Source organism: Danio rerio, chromosome 9, assembly GCF_052040795.2.
Source record: "Danio rerio strain M-AB ecotype USA chromosome 9, GRCz13ab, whole genome shotgun sequence".
NCBI lineage: Eukaryota > Metazoa > Chordata > Actinopteri > Cypriniformes > Danionidae > Danio > Danio rerio.
Window position 1 is genome coordinate 1,316,963 of NC_141029.1, and position 21,632 is coordinate 1,338,594.

The window sequence follows — 21,632 nt, forward strand, 5'->3', positions numbered from 1 at the left end:
CCCCTGAGTAATATCAGTCTATCTATAATCTATCTATATCACTGATGTTCATGCCATAAAGCCGACAGGACACAGTCCATGCTAATAACACACACACACACAGAGGTGGTGTAGCTGCCCACTCAGGTACTTTCACACACACACTCTCTCACACACACGCTCCTGCTGCCAACATGCCAGGTGAGGACCTAATAAACTGCTTAAAATGACAGAAATAATGGCATTATTTATTTTGTGTTGTGTCTAACCTGATAATTAATCAATCTCACAGACTCAAAGATGGACGAGACGAAGAAGAAGAAGAAAAAGGTAAGAGTCCTTCACTGATTTCATGCCTTATTCTGCAATGACTAAGGAATTTAATAGTTAATAACACTTTATTTTCAAGTCAGATTGTGTGTGAATAATTATTCACATGTGAATAAATAGACCTGTAACTATATTTCCTTAAATCAAGCAATATAATCAGCCAATGGGGTCAGCAAAATAATCTTGTTTTTCGATTTGTGATAAGATTATTTTGCTCATCCCATTGGCAGATTATTTTGCTTGATTTAAGGAAAAACTCACTTCATTTTGGCATATTATTTCTTAAAACAAGACAATATGTTTTGCTTGTGTAAAAAATGCTTCTTGATTTGAGAACTTTTAGATATTTGGACTAGAAACAAGACCAAAAATCTAAGTAAGAAAAGCATTTTTTTTTTTTTTTGCAGTGTTAATTTATAAAAGCAATCAAGTTAACCTAATTTGTGTTGGGACAACATGTAGGAGTTGTGTGGAACCCAACATTTTTACAGTGAAGGCAATGAAAAATACAGTGTGTGCAGTATAAAAACACTGGACCCTGTGAAATGTCCCCACAATTGACAAAAACTATTGTGTTCCAACAGACGGCTGAGTGCTGTGGATATCCCATCAGCATCTTCTTCATTGTGGTCAATGAGTTCTGTGAGAGATTCTCCTATTATGGGATGCGCGGTGAGTGAAGAAACACACTTCTAGATTATTAATTAACGCTGAGATGACAAAACTAACACATGTGTGAGTATAAAAACCTGAGCACAGTCTATATTCCTGACCGTCTAGCACTGTGTGGGAAGCACATCAGGGATTTTGGTAGCACAGCGACTCCTACAGGACAAACTGTGCTACTTTTTATTGTTTTTATGTTGTATTATAATGTTTTTTTGTTGTTGTAATTTTTGTTTTATTTTATTTTTATTTAATATTTTTTTATTTTGTTTTACTTTTTATTTTGTTAGGTTATTTTAGGTTAATTTTATTTAATTTATTTTTATATTATTTTATTTTATTTTAATTTTTCGTTTTATTTTATTTTATTTGTATCTTATTTTATTGTATTATATTTTATTTTTGTTTTATTTTAACTTATTGTAATTACATTTTTTTATTTTTTATTTGATTCTTATTTTATTTGTATTTTATTATTTTCTTTATTTTATCTTCTGATAATTTAATTTAATTTTGTTTTATTTTATTTTTTATACTTCTAATTTAATTTATTTTACTTTTGTTTTATTTAAATTTGTTTTCATTTTATTTAATTTTGGATTATTTTAATTTAATTTTGTTTTGTTTCATTTTATTTTTATTTTATTGTACTTTTATTTTATTTTGTTGAATTTTGAATTTTTATTTTACTATTTTATATTTTATATTTAATTTAATTGTATATTGTTTTATTTCATATTATTTTCTTTTTTGTTTTCTTTTATTTTATTGTAATTTAATTAAGTATTTTATTTTATTTGTATTTTATTATTTTATTTATTTTTTATGGTAATTTTATTTCATTTTGTTTTAATTTATTTTGTTGAACTTTTAATTTAATTTAATTTTAGTTCTATTTAAATTGTTTTAATTTAATTTATTTTATATTATTTAAATTTATTTTTTTGTTTTGTTTTATTTTATTTTATTTATTTATTTAATTTTATTTATGCTTTAATAACAAACATACAAAATCGAACCTACACAGGAAAAGGACAGTGCTAATAACAATGATAGTAACTTAACAAAGCATATACAACTGTAAAAAAATAAATAAATAAATAAAATATATGAAATAAATAAATGACACAAATTCAGCAATTACAGAGGAAAGGACTTATGTGAGATGCTAATGGTCTAATCCGATTCAATGACTTATGCTAAGCTAAGCTAAAAGTGCTCCCACCAGACACAGAGATCAGCTGACTGGTTTCAAAAATGGTAAAACTCAAATGTTTAACTCTGGAGGTGCTATAAAATGAGCTGGCCTTTCCTTTAATAATAGATTTTAAAATGTAGAGAAAGAAAATTTACTAATTTAAAACAGAAAAAGTCACGATTAATCAAAAATGATGTGAAATAACACATTTGATAACAAATTAAAACCCCCCAAATAATAATCCTCCCTCTCTCTGTGTGTGTGTGTGTGTGTGTGTGTGTGTGTGTGTGTGTGTGTGTGTGTGTGTGTGTGTGTGTGTGTGTGTGTGTGTGTGTGTGTGTGTGTAGCTGTGCTGGTGCTGTATTTCCGCTATTTTCTGCTGTGGGACGATGATCTGGCAACCTCCATCTACCATGCGTTCGTGGCGCTCTGCTACCTGACGCCCATCCTGGGGGCCATCATCGCCGACTCCTGGCTCGGCAAGTTCAAGTGTGTGTTTAATAGTGCTGTCGACACTGTTTATAGCGTGTGTTTATACTGAGTGTGATGCTGAGAGTGTGTGTGTGCTTTCAGGACCATCATATACCTGTCTATAGTGTACGCAGTGGGGCAGGTGGTCATGGCCGTCAGCACTATTCATGACATCACTGACGCTAACAGAGACGGCACACCGGACAACTTCACCTTACACATGTGAGTCTGTCAACACGCACACACACACACACACACACACACACACACACACACTTCCATTAAAAAAAGAAAAATAATTCAAACAGACTGAAAAAAAAATAATGAAACCAGATATTCTTTCTAATTGTGCATCAACAGAAGCATTAAAAATGCAAACTATATATATAGTACACTCTCCGGCCACTTTATTAGGTACACCTGACTAGTACCAGGTTGGACCCCTTTTGCCTTAATCCTTCATGGCAGAGATTCAACAAGCTACTGGAAATATTCCTCAGAGATTTTGCTCCATATTGACATGACAGCATCACACAATTGCTGCAGATTTGTCGGCTGCACATCCATGATGCCAATCTCCCGTTCCACCACATCCCAAAGCTGCTCTATTGGATTGAGATCTGCTGACTGTGGAGGCCATTTGAGTACAGTGAACTCATCGTCATGTTCAAGAAACCAGTCTGAGATGATTGAGCTTTATGACATGCTGCGTTATCCTGCTGGAAGTAGCCATCAGAAGATGGAGACACTGTGCTCATAAAGGGATGGACATGGTCAGCAGCAATACTCAGGTAGGCTGTGGCGTTGATGCTCAATTGGTACTAATGGACCCAAAGAAAATCTCCCCCACACCATTACACCACCACCACCAGCCTGAACCGCTGATACAAGGCAGGATGATCCATGCTTTCATGTTGTTGAGGTTAAATTGTGACCCGACCATCTGAATGTGTCAGCAGAAATGGAGACTCATCAGAGCAGCAACGTTTCTCCAATCTTCTATTGTCCAGTTTTGGTGAGTCTGTGTGAATTGTAGCCTCAGTTTCCTGTTCTTAGCTGACAGGAGCGGCACCCGGTGTGCTCTTCTGCTGCTGTAGCCCATCCGCCTCAAGGTTGGACGTGTTGTGTGTTCAGAGATGCTCTTCTGCAGAGCTCGGTTGTAACGAGTGCTTATTTGAGTTACTGTTGCCTTTCTATCAGCTGGAACCAGTCTGGCCATTCTCCTCTGGCCTCATCAACAAGGCATTTGCGCCCACAGAACTGCCGCTCACTGCATATTTCCTCTTTGTCGGAGCATTCTCAGTAAACCCTAGAGATGGTTGTGCGTGAAAATCCCAGTAGATCAGCAGTTTCTGAAATACTCAGAGCAGCCCGTTTGGCACAAACAACCATGCCACGTTCAGAGTCTCCTAAATCCTCTTTCTTTCCCATTCTGATGCTCGCTTTAAACTGCAGCAGATCATCTTGATCATGTCAACATGCCTAAATGCATTGAGTTGCTGCCATGTGATTGGCTGATTAGAAATTTACATTAACAGGCAGTTATCAGGTGTACCTAATAAAGTGGCCGCTGAGTATGGATATATATATATATATATATATATATATATATATATATATATATATATATATATATATATATATATATATATATATATATATATATATATATATATATATATAGATGAGCGTCATGGTGACATGGTTCTTACTGTGGCCTCACACCTCCGGGTGGTCCGGTTTCCCCCACAGTCCAAACACATGCGCTATAGGGGAATTGGTGAACTAAATTGGCCGTAATGTATGAGTGTGTGTGTGTGTGTTTATTTATGTGTGTGTGTAAATGAGTGTGTGTGGGTGTTTCCCAGTACTGGGTTGCATCTGGAAGGGTGTTCGCTGTGTAAAACATATGCTGGAATAGTTGGCGGTTCATTTGGCTGTGGCGACCTCTGATAAAAAAGGGACTGAGCTGATGGAAAATAAATGAGGGAATACTACATTGTTGTAGGTTGAAATAACTCAGATAATATGGCCAATAAACCAAAGCAATGATCTGCGAGACGACTGACAGCATTATTGACCAGAATCTTTATTTAAGTATTTCAATTCTGTTCATTGAATAAACAACTCCCAATACAGCATTGTCCATCTTTGCAACTGTTTTCTGGTTTTGGTGCTGTAGGGCTGCAGCATCGCTTCATTTCTCTGTGTAATTAGCCGACTCATTTCTGCTAATAATGAAACTCGTCAGCTCCTGATTGATGCAGAACTCACTTTGATCACCGTTTCCATGGCAACTGTGACTGCTTGCTTTAGCGTTGTTGCTAATGGAGTTTTGGCACTGTGATGTTTCCAGCTGAAGCATACTCTGTGGCAGAAATGATGCTTTCTGAAAGGTTTGACATGAATGTGTGTCTCTTTCAGTACACTTGATGACTTTTTATTTTCTGTAAATACATTTTAAAAGATAATAAATACAGATATAGAGATATTGTAATGTGAAGGGGACGCTGGCAATGAAGTGCAGACTATTAAACAGTATAGTCAGGCAGGTAACAGTCAACACAGGGGCAAACGGATATATGTAGATAATCCAGAGTCGTAAACAAATAATAGGCGAGTGGTCGGAAGGTAGGCAGCAGACAGGAATAAATAATAAAACAAACAAAACAAAGCGAGAGTCAAAACCTGCAAGACAAGGCAAGGGAAGCGCATTATAATGTTCACAATGTTAAACAAGACTCAGCACTGATGTGTGTGTGTGTGTGTGCGTCTTCATAATGAATTCTTGAGCAGCTTTAGCTGTAAGAGTTTGCAATCAGACGAGATTAGGAGCTGGTGCATGTGAGTGGTGCATGACTGGAACTTGTAGTCCATATACTGGCGGATTTGTAGTCATTTAGCGATCTGTGAAATGTTTGACATGAATGTGTGTCTCTTTCTGTTCACTTTTTATTTCATTAATGTTTTATTTTCTGTAAATACATTTCAAAAGATGTATGCAGATAGAGAGATGTACAGTTCTCAGCACAAATGAGTACACCTCATTATGAAAATGAATATGTTCCTACATTTCTCAGTGAATATAGGCGATGTCTTTTGGTGCATTTAAACAAAACAGATATATTAAGCGGATATATTTAATAAAATAATATTTTAGTCACCTGACATGTTTAGAAATTGAAAGATAACACAGTTAAAATCAAACAAAATATTGGAAAAAAAATTACAAAATTTCAACAAAATGTTATATATTTTTTTGTTTCTCTTTCTTTAATTTGTACTGAATGTTTTTCCCTGTAACATATACATTTGGCTGTACTAGTTTTCTGCTATTGTAAGTTATTTAATTAGATGAGCTCCAGATTTGGCTAATCTAAAGTATATGCACAAATATAATATTATTAACTCATTCATGCTGAGCACAGTGTACATTAATTGTGTATTATATGTAAATTAATTGAAAAGCGGATGTCCATCCAGCTGCAACCTAGTACTGGGAAACACCCATACACACTCATTCACACACTCTGCGTTGTGTGTGTGTTTCAGTGCTCTCTCTATGCTGGGTTTGGTCCTCATAGCTCTGGGCACCGGAGGAATTAAACCGTGTGTTGCAGCGTTTGGTGGAGATCAGTTTCAGGAGCATCAGGTCTGATATACTCAAATCACACACACACACACACACACATACAGGCTTACTGTGTCTAATGGTTGGCTGTGGTGTGTGTGTGTTTGTCCTCAGAGTCGGCAGCTCAACACTTTTTTCTCAGTGTTTTATTTGTGCATCAACGCTGGAAGTCTGCTTTCCACACTCATCACGCCTGTGCTCAGAGGTACACACACACACTCACACACACATATAATAAGAATCTGCTGCTTTAGCTTTCATGAATACTGTCTTGCGAAACACTCTTTACACTTCTGCAGGTGCTTTTAGCATTGTAAAACACCAACATCGACTCATTGGGGAAACTGTGCCCTGGTCTACATTTTTAAGAACCAATACATATGCGCTCACAAGTACATATGTCTGCTTTTTATGTGTAAAACGGCTGCTTACCTTCCCATTTCTCTTCTAGTTTGCCTTTGAAAACACTATAGGTTGGGTTTAGGGATGAGTGTGTGTGGGTCAGTCCGTATCAAGCTGATACACAACAACAAGAAAACCGGCTTCACTCATGGATGCGCACGAGAATAATTTTAATATGCGCAGAAATGTCCACAGCGGCCTCCGGTGGATTTACGAGAAATGTCATGTTTGAGAAAATGTGCTCCAGTGCTGGATTTCAGATTGTGAATAAGCTACAAAGCGCCCTCTAGTGGATTTGAGAAAACATAGTCCAGGGTACACATTTGTTGGTTCTTAAAAATGTAGTCCTGGGAACATATTTCCAATGAGTCTGGGTTGTAATGTACATCCTTTATTGTAGTGAGAAACCAGTGTTGTCCACTGAGTAAACACTGATGAGGGGAAACCTGCACATTCACAGAGTTTGTGATGAAGATGTAGTTGTGTTTTACCCATAACATAAAACATTTTTTAACAGAAAATCCTGTTGTAAATTTTGTTTGTTTATTAAGTAGTTTCTTTTATCTGAGTAGTTTAAGACATTGGCCTCTTTTAATAAGAGTGCCACTTAAGCCAAACTCAAAAAAAGGACTTGATTCAACAAAGTTAAGTCCTCTTTAAATATATATATATATATATATATATATATATATATATATATATATATATATACATTTTTAAAATATAATAATATATATATATATATATATATATATATATATATATATATATATAGAGAGAGAGAGAGAGAGAGAGAGAGAGAGAGGGAGAGAGGGAGAGAGGGAGAGAGAGAGAGATTTAGTTTTTTCACAGTGATATATTTGTGCCCAAAACTGACAAAAGTTGACATACGACAAAAATGACCTTCATATCCAAAATTGTCCACAATATAAATATAAGGTAAGGGTTTAATCGAGCAAATTAAATATCAAAGTTTTTTTTTTTTGTTATAGTAGGAAATTGACCAAATGTTTTTAAATAACACGATCTTTACTTAATATACCAATGATTTCTTTCGTATAAAATTGGTAATTTTGACTCATGCATTGTGTAGTTGGCTGTTGTCAACATATATTCTTGCAATTTAAAAGTTTTTCTTTTTCTCTTGCATGTTGACATATATAAGTTCATTTGTTTAAATTATGATGACTCAATTTATTAACTTTTTTTTTTTTTTTTTTTTACCAAAAGAGAGTTAATAAATGTTAATAAAGCTGACTTTTCTTCATGCAAAATAGATTTAAGGATTGGAATTAAATTGATCTGCTTTATATTAGAGGTGTAATGATGGCATGTCTTTTTGACCCCATGAATGGTGTATACAGAATTCCAGGACAAGGCAAGGGTTACTATACAGTTTAAGTCACCCTCCTGTGAATTTTCTTTTTCTTTGTCAAATATTTCCCAAATGATGTTGAACAGATTCAGGAGTTTCTCACAGTATTTCCTATAATATTTGTTCTTTTATATTTGTTCAATATTTTTTCAATATTATTCGCCCCTTCAGCAATATTAGTGTTGGATTGTCTCCAGAACAAACCACTGTTATACAATGACTTGCCTAATTACCCTAACTTTACCCTAATTACCCTAGTGAAGCCTTTACATGTCACTTTAAGCTGAACACTAGTGTCTTGAAGAATATCTAGTCTAATATTATTTACTGTCATCATGACAAAGAGAAAAGACATCATTTATCAGAAATTAGTTATTAAACTATTATGATTAGAAATGTGTTGAAAAAAAATCTTTTCATTAAAAATTCAACTGTACATTATACTCTTGTTTTTCTCTCTGACAATAATTAAAAAGTGTTCCTCTGTGTGTTCAGCTCAGGAGTGTGGCATCCACACGCAGCAGCAGTGCTATCCGCTTGCTTTCGGGGTCCCGGCAGCTCTCATGGTGGTGTCTCTGGGTAAGAAACCTGCACAAGTCTTTACTTTCTTACTTTGATTACTAACTTTGCACTAGTGTATGTGAAAATGGAAATATCTGCAGAACAAAATCTTCAATTCCTTAGAAATAATCAATAATAAAAATGATGCAACCAGGAAAACCACTGTAGCTTGATTTTCCTCCATAATATATGTGTAACACATCCACCTGCTCTGCATTTTGGAGTATTGCATTAAAAATGCTTAATGGAAATGCCAAGATGCACATAAACTGCAAAAAGTCATTTTCTTACTTACATTTTTGGTCTTGTTTCTAGTCCAGATATCTAGAAATTCTTAAATCAGGAAGCATTTGCTAGACAAGAAATAACAGGCGCAAATGAATGGTGATTTTCCATAAAACAAGCAAAATAATCTGCCAATTGTGAATAAAAAATAAAGTTTTTTTCCCTTTAAGCTGACCCCGTTGGCCGATTATTCAGTTTGTTTTAAGTGAAAAACTCACTTTATTTTGGCATGTTATTTCTTAAAACAAGACAAATATTTGTGTGTGTGTGTGTGTGTGTGTGTGTGTGTGTGTGTGTGTGGGTTTTTGTTACAGTGGTGTTTATTGCGGGCAGTGGCATGTACACCAAAACTGCTCCAGAGGGAAACATTATGGGCTCTGTGTGTAAATGCATATGGGTGAGTGCGCCACGCTTCATCATTACACATCCTTAAACTAACAGTTCACACAAATAAACTTAATGCATTTACTAAGTCATTGTTTATGGCTTTAAACCCTGATTTTTTTTCTACTGTCCATTTAAAAAAAATAAATAAATAATATATATATATATATATATATATATATATATATACTATTTTTAGTTAGAGATTCAAAAAAGCACCATAAATATATATAATAAAGGCAGTCCATGGGTCAGATTTACTAAACAGTTCATCATGAATTTTCTTGTTTTAACTTGACTTAACAAATTGAAAAATGTAACAAAAAATTTCCTACAAAAGCGCATGGACCACAACATCAGTCATAAGTGTCAACAATATTTTAGATTGAGAGTTATACATCATCTGAAAGCTGAATAGATATGCTTTTATTACATTAATAAACATATGTTGATATATAATTTGTTAGGACAGTATCCGGGTGAGATGCCAAACAAAAGTCTGTAATCTGAGGATGATTGAATATTGAGAAAGTGCTTCAGCCCTCAGGACATTGCCTAAGGACATTTTTTGGGCAAAGTCTTTTTATTTAGATGTTATTAAAGTAGTTCCTGTAATCTGAGCAGTGACTTGGTTACGTTTTCAAAATTTAACATCTGCCAAATAACTTAAAGACTTGAAGATTCAACAATGTTAAGTGGTTGAAAATTTAAAAACAATTTAGTCTGTGTCTTTGCCAAAAAATGAATTGGAAAAAGAATCGGAAATAGTCTAATAAAAATAAATAAATAAAATTGTCCAATAAAAGAAAAAAAAAACAAAATAAATCCAACTTAATGCCGATAAATCATACACCAAGTCTATACAACATGCTCAATGTGTCAAACACAAACACACTCGCGCACATGCACGCACACACGCACTCAGATGCTCCACTATTGCTACCAAATCAACTCTGTTTTTTTATGTGCTTTATAAATAAATATTGTAATGTATTGTATTGTACATGATATCTACACTTCAGCTCAGATATGATATGAATGTTTTTTTTTTATTTGAGGCTAAACATTTAATGTCTGATCATTTTCTCTCTCTCTTTCTCTCTCTCTCTCTATAGTTTGCTTTGAATAACCGTTTCAGACACCGAAGCGATATTTATCCAAAGAGAGAGCACTGGATGGACTGGGCGGAGGAGAAGTATGATGTAAGCACACACACTCACACACTCACACACACACACACACACACACACACACACACACCTGATTACGGAAATGTAATACCTGCTATCATACCACACACACACCTGCTTATCGAGTATGAATTGAGTATAAATATCATAAAACACACTGACTAATACAACCAATATACACCAACTGATACAAATAATAACCGAGACTAATAAATGTGTTGATAAAATTAAAAGAAAATAAGCAAATAAATAAATTCTAAGTGTAAAGGGACTAAGACAAATAGAAAATCAATGAATGAATGAAACTCTAAGTGAAAACTCACGTAGTTAGGTTCATTTATATCTAATTTTGAGAGAATCACTTGCTTATGATTGATCATAGCCGGTCCTGCATTATCCAATTTATGATTGACCAATCAGACGATTCCTAAGCCACTATAAATACCCTGAGCTCCATATCACACCCATCTTCGTTTTGAAGAATCCCCCCTTCCACCCCTACTCCTCCTCCTTTCCTAGATGGGCGGCACGGTGGCCCAGTGGTTAGCACTGTTGCCTCACAGCAAGAACGTCACTGGTTCTAGTCCTTACCAAGACAGCCGACGTTTCTGTACGGAGTTTACACGTTCTCCGTGTGCTCATGTGGGTTTCCCCCGGGTTCCCCGGTTTCCTCCAACCATCCAAAAACATGCAGCTTAAGTTAACTGACTAATCCAGATCAGCACCATAGACATGCTCCTAGTAAGTAGTTTTCTCTTAAGAGCGATCACTATCTGTTCATCAGCTACTACAGCAGGGGAGTTCTTCAGATCTACCTAAGCTCAAACTCCCCTCTCGCCCTGCAAGTGGGAGGGAGCCCTGGGCTCGAGGATCTTATGAGCTCAGGGCTCTCTCCCAGGACAGCATGAAGAACACGCTTTATAATCCATCATCAGCTAAGCGTGAACTCTTGAATGCACATGTTCTTGCAAAATACTGACCTTTAGGTTGACCATAATCAACCTAAAGAAACAGTTAAAACAAAAATGTTAATGTAATCACTAATTAATATAATAGAAACTGAGTTTCTTTCCTATGTTGAACACAAAGAAGATATTTTGAAGAATACTGAAAACCGGTAACCATTGACTTCCATTGTGGGAAAAACAAACACTGGAAGTCAATGGTTACAGGTTTGCAGCTTTGTTGCGTGTTTATCCAACTAAACACACACGTTCATTATTTTACAGTTTGTGTGTGTGTGTGTGTGTGTGTCCTGCAGAAACTCCTCATTGCGCAGATAAAGATGGTGCTGAAGGTGTTGTTCCTCTACATCCCCCTGCCCATGTTTTGGACCCTGTTTGACCAGAAGGTAAACTATTTTACACAGAAACCTTCCCAAAAGTGAACACACACCAGAATTAATAGTAAGTAATTCATTAATGATTATGGCTCATGTGATGATTCAAGGTAGTTCAATAAAGGGCATATTTAAAGAGGAGCTACTATGCAAAAATCACTTTTATGCAGGGTTTAACCCCAGTTGTGTGTCAGCAGTGTGTGAATATCTCCAGCCTCTAATGGTCAGCATGTATTAACTGTGTTTGTTCTAATCAGACTTGATGAAAGCAGTCTGCAGAAACACTTTGATTGACATTCTCCCTTTGTATGATGTCATCAGAGGGGGAAATCCCCGCCCACTAGTGCCCATCTCTCCCTCATTAGCATAAACAGCAGTCCTGAGTGGGAAGCAGCCGTCTGTCCATTCGCCATCAGAGTGTTTGAGCTGCTGAAGATGATGTCAGCATAGACTAAGAGGATTATAGATGTGGAGTTTTAGATGAACAGCGACAGCAGTGACATAGACTGACAGAAGCATCAACACACACTCACACTGAAGCACACATGCACACCTGATACTGCTGTTTTCCGTCTGTCTATGGGGATGGACAGGCGTCTGTAGCTCCACCCTCTTTTGAAAAGAGCACAATCTCATTTGAATTTAAAGCGACAGTCAACAAAACACCACAATTAGGATCAAAGCCTGAAAGGGTCAGTTTCAGAGAGCTCAAACTCACAGACACACACTCTAGAGACAGCATCTTGTAAAAAGGGCCAGAATAAGTCTGCTTTAAGTTAAATATGTTTAAATATGTATAAGCAAATCTCCCATAGACACTGCGGTCTGCTGTTTGTGTTAGTGCTTTATTATAATGCTTTGTGTCTGTTGTGTTTCAGGGCTCCCGCTGGACTCTACAAGCCACCACCATGACCGGAGACTTTGTACGTGTTTCTAAACAAAGGAGTTTGTGTCTGTGGTCAGATTTAAAGGGATAGTTCACTCAAAAATTAAACTTCTGTCATCATTTACAGTATTCTCATTTTATTCGGTTAAAACCAGCTTGAGTTTCTTTCTTTTGTTAAAACTAAAGACGATATTTTGAAGAATGTTGGAAACCTGTAACCATTCACTTCCATAATGTTTGTTTTTCCTACTATGTAAGTCAATGGTTACAGGTGTTCAGCATTCCTCAAAATATCTTCTTTTGTGTTGAACAGAAGAAAGAAGTCAAGTTTGTAATCACTTGAGGGAGAGTAATTAGTGAGTAAATTTTTATTTTTGCGTGAACTGTTACTTTAATATGTAAAGTGTCTCTGAGTAAAATTATGAAGCATCTTTTTTGATGAACAGCATGTTATTTACTGTGATGTTATTTCCTCATCTGTAGGGAGGGTTCGTCCTGCAGCCAGACCAGATGCAGGTGAGTTTATTCCTGTTATTTTTATCTTATAGCTGTGTAAAAAGTGCACGTGTCTGTGTGTGTGCGCATTTATGTGTGCACGACCAAGTGTCAATTATCGTCAACTTTGTTTTTGTCAACTCCATTATCATCAACTTAGTTATCTTCAATTCTGTTATCGTCAACTCTGTTATCATCAAGTCCGTGATTGTCAACTTCTCTATCGTCAACTCTGTTATCGTCAAATCTGTTATCATCAACTTCATTGTCAACTCTGTTATCGTAAAATCTGTTATCGTCAACTCCGTTATCGTCAACACTGTTATCGTTAATTCTGTTCGTCAACTCTGTTATCCTCAACTCTATTATCACCAACTCCTTTATAGTCAACTCTGTTATCGTCAACTCAATTATTGTCAACTGTTATTGTCCACTCTGTTATTGTCAGCTTATTTATCATCAACTAAGTTATCATCAACTCTGTTATCGTCAAATCTATTATCATTTCCGTTATTGTCAGTATTATTGTCAACTCTGTTATTGCAACTTATATATTGTCAAGTCTGTTATTTTCAACTTAGTTATCGTCAACTGTTTTGAGTAATTTGCGAGGGTTTGTATGTATGTGCCAGTTTTTCATAGTGAATGTGAAAGTACCATGCAAACAGAATTTATTCGAAATTGAAATTGTTTATTGCAACATACATTTGAAAAATCATTTTGAATCAAACGTGTATCTTGAATTCCTCTGAAGTGCGTCTGTTTCTCCGTCAGACGGTGAACCCCATCCTCATCTTGACCCTGGTGCCCATCATGGACAGGATCATTTTCCCTCTCATAAAAAAGTGTGGCCTCAATTTCAGGTATGAGCTACTGTGTGATATGAAACGATGAGTATATTGTCTGTAATTGCAGCGATGCTAATGTCAATCTGTTTTCTGCTTCAGCCCTTTGAAGAGAATGACGGTCGGCATGTTGTTCGCTGCCACAGCGTTTATTGCTGCTGCTCTGGTGCAGATGGAGATTGATGTGAGTGTGAAACGTGAAATTCATGAAAAGATGTATTCATGCTTTCCAGCAGGCACCTAGATTTTTTTAAAAGCATCAGTGCCAATTGATTTGACATCCACACATTGATGCCATTTTGACCACCAAAGTAATGAAACAATTTTTTTTATGATACAAGACAGTTGTATTAATCTTAAAGCTTCAATTTAAAACTAGCTTAGAGCGTGATCTGTTGTTACAATCTAGCCTAGAGCGCTGTCTGCTGCTAGAGCTAGCCTAGAGCGCCGTCTGCTGATATAAACTAGCCTAGAGCGCTGTCTGCTGTTAAAACAAGCCTAGAGCACCGTCTGCTGATAGAAAACTAGCCTAGACCGCTGTCTGCTGTTAAAAGTTAGTCTAGAGCGCCATCTGCAGTTAGAAACTAGCCTAGAATGCCGTCTGCTGATGTAAACTAGCCTAGAGCAACGTCTACTGTTAAAACAAGCCTAGAGTGCCGTCTGCTGATATAAACTAGCCTAGAGCGCTGTCTGCTGTTAAAATCTAGCCTAGAGCACTGTCTGCTGTTAGATACTAGCCTAGAGCACCATCTGCTGATATAAACTAGTCTAGAGCGATGTCTGCGGTTAAAACTAGCCTAGAGTGCCGTCTGCTGTTATAAACTAGCCTAGAGCATCATCTGCTGTTAAAACTAGCCTAGAGAGCCGTCTGCTGATATAAACTAGCCTAGAGTGCCGTCTGCTGTTATAAACTAGCCTAGAGAACCCTCTGCTGATATAAACTAGCCTAGAGCGCTGTCTGCTGTCAAAACTAGCCTAGAGCGCCGTCTGCTGTTATAAACTAGCCTAGAGCGCCGTCTGCTGATATAAACTAGCCTAGAGCACCGTCTGCTGTTATAAACTAGCCTAGAGTGCCGTCTGCTGTTATAAACTAGCCTAGAGCGCCGTCTGCTGATATAAACTAGCCTAGAGCACCGTCTGCTGATATAAATTAGCCTAGAGCGCTGTCTGCTGTCAAAACTAGCCTAGAGCGCCGTCTGTTGTTATAAACTAGCCTAGAGCACCGTCTGCTGATTTAAACTAGCCTAGAGCACTGTCTGCTGTAAAACTAGCCTAGAGCGCGCGCCGTCTGCTGTTAAAACTAGTCTAGAGCACCGTCTGCTGTTAAAATGAGTCTAGAGCTCTATCTGCTTTCAGAAACTAGCCTAAAGCTCCGTCTGCTGTTAGAAACTAGCCCAGAGTCTCATCTGCTGTTAGAAACTAGCCTAAATCAGTCCAAATCTCTAAAAAAAAAAAAAAAGAATAGTGCATTTCTGAAATGTGCCCAGGTGAGTGAACTTGACAAACCACCCGTAGAGACACTTCTCTATATATGCACTAGTAATTTACTATAGAACATTTACTATGGAAGTGAATTGATCTTTTAAAATGTACAGTCTAATTATGATTTTATCCTCAGAAAACCTTGCCGAATTTCCCATCATCCTCTGAGAGCCAGCTGAAGGTGGTGAATATGCACAGCGAGTCTCTCATAGTGACTGTGCCGTCCCAAGAGCCTCTACTGATCGGCTCATTTGAGGTACAGCATACATCTAAACACACGACTGCTGTTTCACACTGGTGTTTTACCATCTCCTCACATGTTGTTTTTCCACAGAGCAGTCCAGATTACATTACGTTTGACCAGCAGGACATCAGGTTAGCCTTTAACACAACTCCTGAGATCAATAAAGATTTGAGTTTAATCAAAGGCAGCCGTCAGACCCTGATCATCCCCTCAGAACCGGCTGAGATGTATCTGGTGAGTGAGCTCCAGGCATTTCATAAACAAAAACAAAACAGAAACAAAACTGTCAAGGCTTTGACCACACATAAAAATACTATAGTAATTTGTAGGAAATACTACAGTGTTTTTGATATGTGCTATAGTAAAATGTGTTATACTGTATAATAATGAGTGAATGCTGCAACATAATGTAGTATTAACGATAGTGAACTGATCAACTGTGATGATTATTGTAGTAAATGTTATTTTTTAACTAGTATTCGATATACTATTAGATATCATTCATTCATTCATTTTCTTGTCGGCTTAGTCCCTTTATTAATCTTTTTTTAATTACGTATCCAGCAAGTTTTTATGCAGAGGATGCCCTTCCAGCCGCAACCCATCTCTGGAAAAACTATAAGATGTATTAGATATATTTACACTTTTTTGTAACCAATCACACTCATTTCTGTTGAGCTAGCCTAGCTAAAAACTGATAAAAACTAGCCCAGGGCGCCATCTGCTGTTAAAACTAGCCCACATCGCCATCTACTGTAACAAAAACTAGCCTAGAGCGCCATCTGCTATTAAAACTAGCCCAGAGCGCCATCTACTGTTAAAACTAGCCTAGACAGCAGTCTTCTGTTAAACACTAGCCTAGAGCGCCGTCTGCTATTAAACACTAGCCTAGAGCGCCATCTGCTGTTTGAAACTAGCCTAGAGCGCCATCTGCTGTTAAAACTAGCCTAGAGCAACATCTGCTGTTAGAAACTAGCCTAGAGCGCCTTTTGCTGTCAGAACTAGCCTAGAGCGCCATCTGCTGTTAGAAACTAGCCTAGAACACCACCTGCCGTTAGAAACTAGCCTAGAGCGCCATCTGCTGCTAGAAACTAGCCTAGAGCACCATCTGCTGCTAGAAAGTAGCCTAGAGCGCCATCTGCTTTTAGTAACTAGCCTAGAGCACCATCTGTTGTTAAAACTAGCCTAGAGCACCATATGCTGCTAGAAACTAGCCTAGAGCGTCATCTGCTGCTAGAAACTAGCCTAGAGCGCCATCTGCTTTTAGAAACTAGCCTAGAGTGCCATCTGCGTTTAGAAACTAGCCTAGAGCACCATCTGTTGTTAAAACTAGCCTAGAGCGCCATCTGCTGCTAGAAACTAGCCTAGAGCGCCATCTGCTGTTAGAAATTAGCATAGAGCGCCATCTGCTGTTAAAGCTAGCCTAGAGTGCCATCTGTTGTTAAAGCTAGCCTAGAGCGCCGTCTGCCGTTAGAAACTAGCCTAGAGCGCCATCTGATGTTAGAAACTAGCCTAGAGCGCCATCTGCTGTTAAAGCTAGCCTAGAGCACCGTCTGCCGTTAGAAACTAGCCTAGAGCGCCATCTCTAGCCTAGAGCGCCATCTGCCGTTAGAAACTAGCCTAGAGCACCATCTGCTGTTAAAAGTGAAGCATAGAATCGATTGAAAGGGTTGCATTACACCAAAAAAACTCAAGAATCAATACACTCATCAAAATACATAGATTTATTATCGCCGCCCTACTCACTGGGTTCAAAATGTAAAGATTTGGAGCTAAATAAACCTAATTAACAAACATGTTCATGATCTGCTTGAACTGCAGTATAACAGTGTAAAGATGTATAACTGACTGTGACTTTTCCCTGCAGAAAGAAGACATCAAGTCTAAACCAAAGGAAGGGAAGAATGCTGTCAGGTCAGTGGATGTTACAGTAGTTTTAAGCGCTCTGTAAAACTGATCATTCCCTGATGATGTGATGTACCACAGGTTTGTTAACGGCTGGACTGCATATCTGAACATCACCAACCTGGAGTCCAGCCTTCAGCCTTCAGAAACGTCAAACTACACGCTGGTCTCTCAGGGCATGTGAGTCAATGTCTTCAGATTCATCTCTGAGGTTTAAATGTTATGACTGCTAGCATGCGTCACTCTGGGAAATTATGAAAGAAAGTAAGTCAGCGTGAAATTGGTTCTGACCCTGCTTAGTTTCTATTGACATTCCTGGACTGACATGTTTTTTTGGACACGCTTTGGTTCTGTAGTACATACTCGAGTAGCAGGCGATTTCGGACGCAGCCATTTAGTTTAATTGTTGAAAATCTTATCTCGGCTAGAATGAAATCAGTTTTTTTAAAGCCATTATTACACATGAGATATTAAAACTATTATGTTTAGAAATGTGCTGAAAAATCAATTGAGGAAAATTATAAAAGAATTACGATTGAACAGGAGGACCGATAATTCTGGCTTGAGCTGTAGCACAATAATCCTGGAGAAACATCGTCTTATTTTTCTGTTCTGCTATATATGATCCAAATGTCACTAAGTCATGGTGTTTTTTAATATTTTGTTGCTGTTTACTTTCTCAGGCGTAAGTTCACGCTAACCGATGGTATTCAGTCGTGTGAGTTTTCGCGGAAGTTTGGCTTCGGTTCCTCCTACACTTTCCTGATCCCCAGTGATCTGTTCTCCACTGATGTGAGTGCTTCAGTAGAGCTTTATCATCATGCATTCATTCATTCATTCATTCATTCGTTCATTCATTTTCCTTCACTTAGTGCCTTTATTCATCAGGGGTCAACACAGCGGAATGAACCGCCAACTTATCCAGCATATGTTTTACTCAGCGGATGCCTTTCCAACCGCAACCCAGCACACTCATTCACACACACTCATACACTAAAGCCAATTTAGTTCATAAGTTCCCCTATAGCGCATGTGTTTGGACTGTGGGGGAAACCGGAGCACCCGGAGGAAACCCACACCAACACGAGAACATGCAAACTCCACACAGAAATGCCAACTGACCCTGTGAGGCCACTGTGAGGCGACAGTGCTAACCACTGAGTCCCCTTGATGCCCTATTATTATTATTATTATTATTATTATTATAAGTGTTGAGTTTTCTGGTTTCTATACAGTGTTTGTTCAGCATGAATGAGCGCACCTCTCACAGATCTCTCTTTTTAAATTCCTATAATTTCCTACTAGATGCTTTACAGTAATAGATTTGTGCAGATACTTTAGATTAGTCAGTACCAAAGACAAAACTAATAAACTAATCTAACAAAAAAATCTGAAGAACACAGGTTAAAAATGAATACACCCAAATTAATGTCAGGGAAAAATATTAGAAGAAAGAGAGACGCAAAAAATAATAATTTTAGTATCAATTTTGCATTTTATATATATATACATACAGATACAGATGAAGTCAGAATAATTCACCCCCCCTTAGAATTTTTCTTTCTTTTTTAAATATTTCCCAAATGATGTTAAACAGATTCAGGAAATTTTCACAGTATGTCTGATAATGTTTTTTCTTCTGGAGAAAGTCTTATTTGTTTTATTTTGGCTAGAATAAAAAAACTTTACATTTTTTAAAAATCATTTTAAGGTCAGAATTATTAGCCCCTCTAAGCTATTTTTTAAACCACTGTTATACGATAACTTGCCTAATTACACTAATTACCCTAGTTAAGCCTTTAAATGTCATGTTAAGCTGTATAGATTAATATAGTCTTGAAGAATATCTAGTCTAATATTATTTACTGTCATCAAAGATAGAAATGTGTTGAGAAAAATCTGGGTTACGCAGCGGCAGTATGTAGACGCAGTAGGTAGTGCTGTTGCCTCACAGCAAGGTCGCTGGTTCCAACCTCGGCTCAGTTGGCATTTCTGTGTGGAGTTTGCATGTTCTCCCTGCGTTTGCGTGGGTTTCCTCCGGGTGCTCCGGTTTCCCCCACAGCCCAAAGACAGGTGAATTGGGTAGGCTAAATTGTCCGTAGTGTGTGTGGATGTTTCCCAGAGATGGGTTGCAGCTGGAAGGGCATCCGCTGTGTAAAAAAGTGTTGGATAAGTTGGCGGTTCATTCCGCTGTGGTGACCTCGGATTAATAAAGGGACTAAGCCAACAAGAAAATGAATGAATGACTAAAAATAATCTGCTCTCCGTTACCCAGAAATTGGGGGAAAAAATAAACATGGGGGGCTAATAATTTAGGGTGGTACTAATTCTGACTTCAACTGTATAAATACATATGTTTGATCTTTCTATTCTTAAAGATGTTCTGTAATTTGTTTAAATGCACCAAATGTTTTTGTTTTGTATTTGCTAAAATATTCAATTTCAAAAGAGGGTGTGCTCATCCATGCTGTAATACATTGAAACTATAGTGCCTTAATCGTTATTTATTGCCAAACACTACTCTGAGGAAAAATACACACTTGTTTTCCTATAAATAAATACATACTAAATGTGTGTGTGTGTGTGTGTGTGTGCATGTGTGTTTGTGCGTGCAGTGTGAGTCAATAAAGGAGATTGAAGACATGCAGCCCAACTCGGTGCACATGGCTCTCCAGATTCCTCAGTATTTCCTCATCACTACAGGAGAGGTCATGTTCTCCGTCACCGGTCTGCAGTTCTCATACTCACAGGTAGATCACACACACTGCACAAAACATGCATTTCATACTGTGCGTTTTTGTCTTCTAGGTATGTGTTATTAAATGTCCTGTGGCTCTCTCACTCATTGGTAAAATCCACCCCTGTGAACTAACCTGCCCAGTGTGAATGAGGCATGGAGTCATGTCTTCAAACATCCGTTCTTCTGTGTGTTCAGGCTCCCAAAAACATGAAGTCGGTGCTGCAGGCCGGCTGGCTGTGCACTAACGCAGTGGGAAACATCATCGTGCTGATCGTGGCGGAGCTGGGGAAACTTCCCAAACAGGTGCAGTGCTGCACAAAACACACTCAAGCATTGCGGGCCTGTTTACACCTGCTTATATATATAACATCCATGCCTTTAATCTCTGTTTCGTCACACAGTGGGCAGAGTATGTGCTGTTTGCGTCGCTGCTAGTAGCTGTTAGCATCATCTTCTCCATCATGGCGTATTTCTACACCTACATCGACCCAGCGGAGATTGAAGCCGAGATCCTGAAACAGCAAGAGACTGATCCAGACAAGAAGAAGAAGAAGGAGACACTAGAAATGGAGGAAAAGGAGAACGAGCAGGAAATCAAACAAACCAAGATTTAAGACTTGAAGATTGAGTTACGCTCATGCTAATATCTTCCCTTTACTTCCGTATTTATTAAAGCAGGTTTGAAGGACTGTGAGCAGACGTGTGTGTGTTTATGATTGATTTGCATCTGTTGTTGATACATTTAGATGATTATTGATGAGAGCCAATTGAGTCGACAATCATATGTAGCATTAAACATTTAATGTGTAAAATAAACTTTGTTATGGATATGGATTGTGATGTAGATGGACTTTAGTGAGTGTTTTTGTGTGTGTTTTGACTTTTTTAAGCTAATAATCAATGGACTATGATGATACAGGGGTCTGTTTATGGTCTTTAATGTTAAATAATGTTATACGTACACAACAACACTTTGTCAAATAGCCGAGTTTTACTTTTGTTTTTTGTAGTTTTAAGTATCGATGACCGTGTATGTCAAATAAACTGTTTATAAAGTCCCCTTTGGTCATGTAATCTGTACCCAGCAGGCAAACAACATCATAAGACGTTAATTTTAGGTTAGATTTAGGTTGTATTTCGATGTTATATTGTTATTTTGATGTCCAATAATGGTTAAATGACGCTGATATTTGGTTGATTTTAGTTTGCATTGGAAAGTGACCA

General features: G+C 37.5%; 1 protein-coding gene across 2 annotated transcripts; it reads left to right on the plus strand.

The window, feature by feature from the left end:
• The first annotated feature begins 39 nt into the window (after positions 1-39).
• slc15a1a (solute carrier family 15 member 1a) lies at positions 40-21,466 on the plus strand. Of its 2 annotated transcripts, XM_087267315.1 has the most exons (23): positions 40-180; positions 272-309; positions 894-981; positions 2,521-2,662; positions 2,747-2,866; positions 6,197-6,296; positions 6,390-6,480; positions 8,548-8,631; positions 9,213-9,295; positions 10,398-10,484; positions 11,734-11,823; positions 12,690-12,734; positions 13,181-13,213; positions 13,967-14,055; positions 14,140-14,221; positions 15,656-15,775; positions 15,854-15,997; positions 17,631-17,677; positions 17,750-17,848; positions 18,352-18,460; positions 20,284-20,418; positions 20,604-20,711; positions 20,810-21,466. In XM_087267315.1, exons 1-23 carry the CDS (start codon positions 174-176, stop codon positions 21,020-21,022), a joined length of 2,154 nt encoding a protein of 717 aa, XP_087123441.1. In that variant the 5' UTR covers positions 40-173; the 3' UTR covers positions 21,023-21,466. The 2 variants fall into 2 exon arrangements, with proteins under 2 accessions (XP_087123441.1, XP_087123440.1); XM_087267314.1 differs by having other exon boundaries at positions 15,656-15,997.
• Positions 21,467-21,632: the final 166 nt, after the last annotated feature.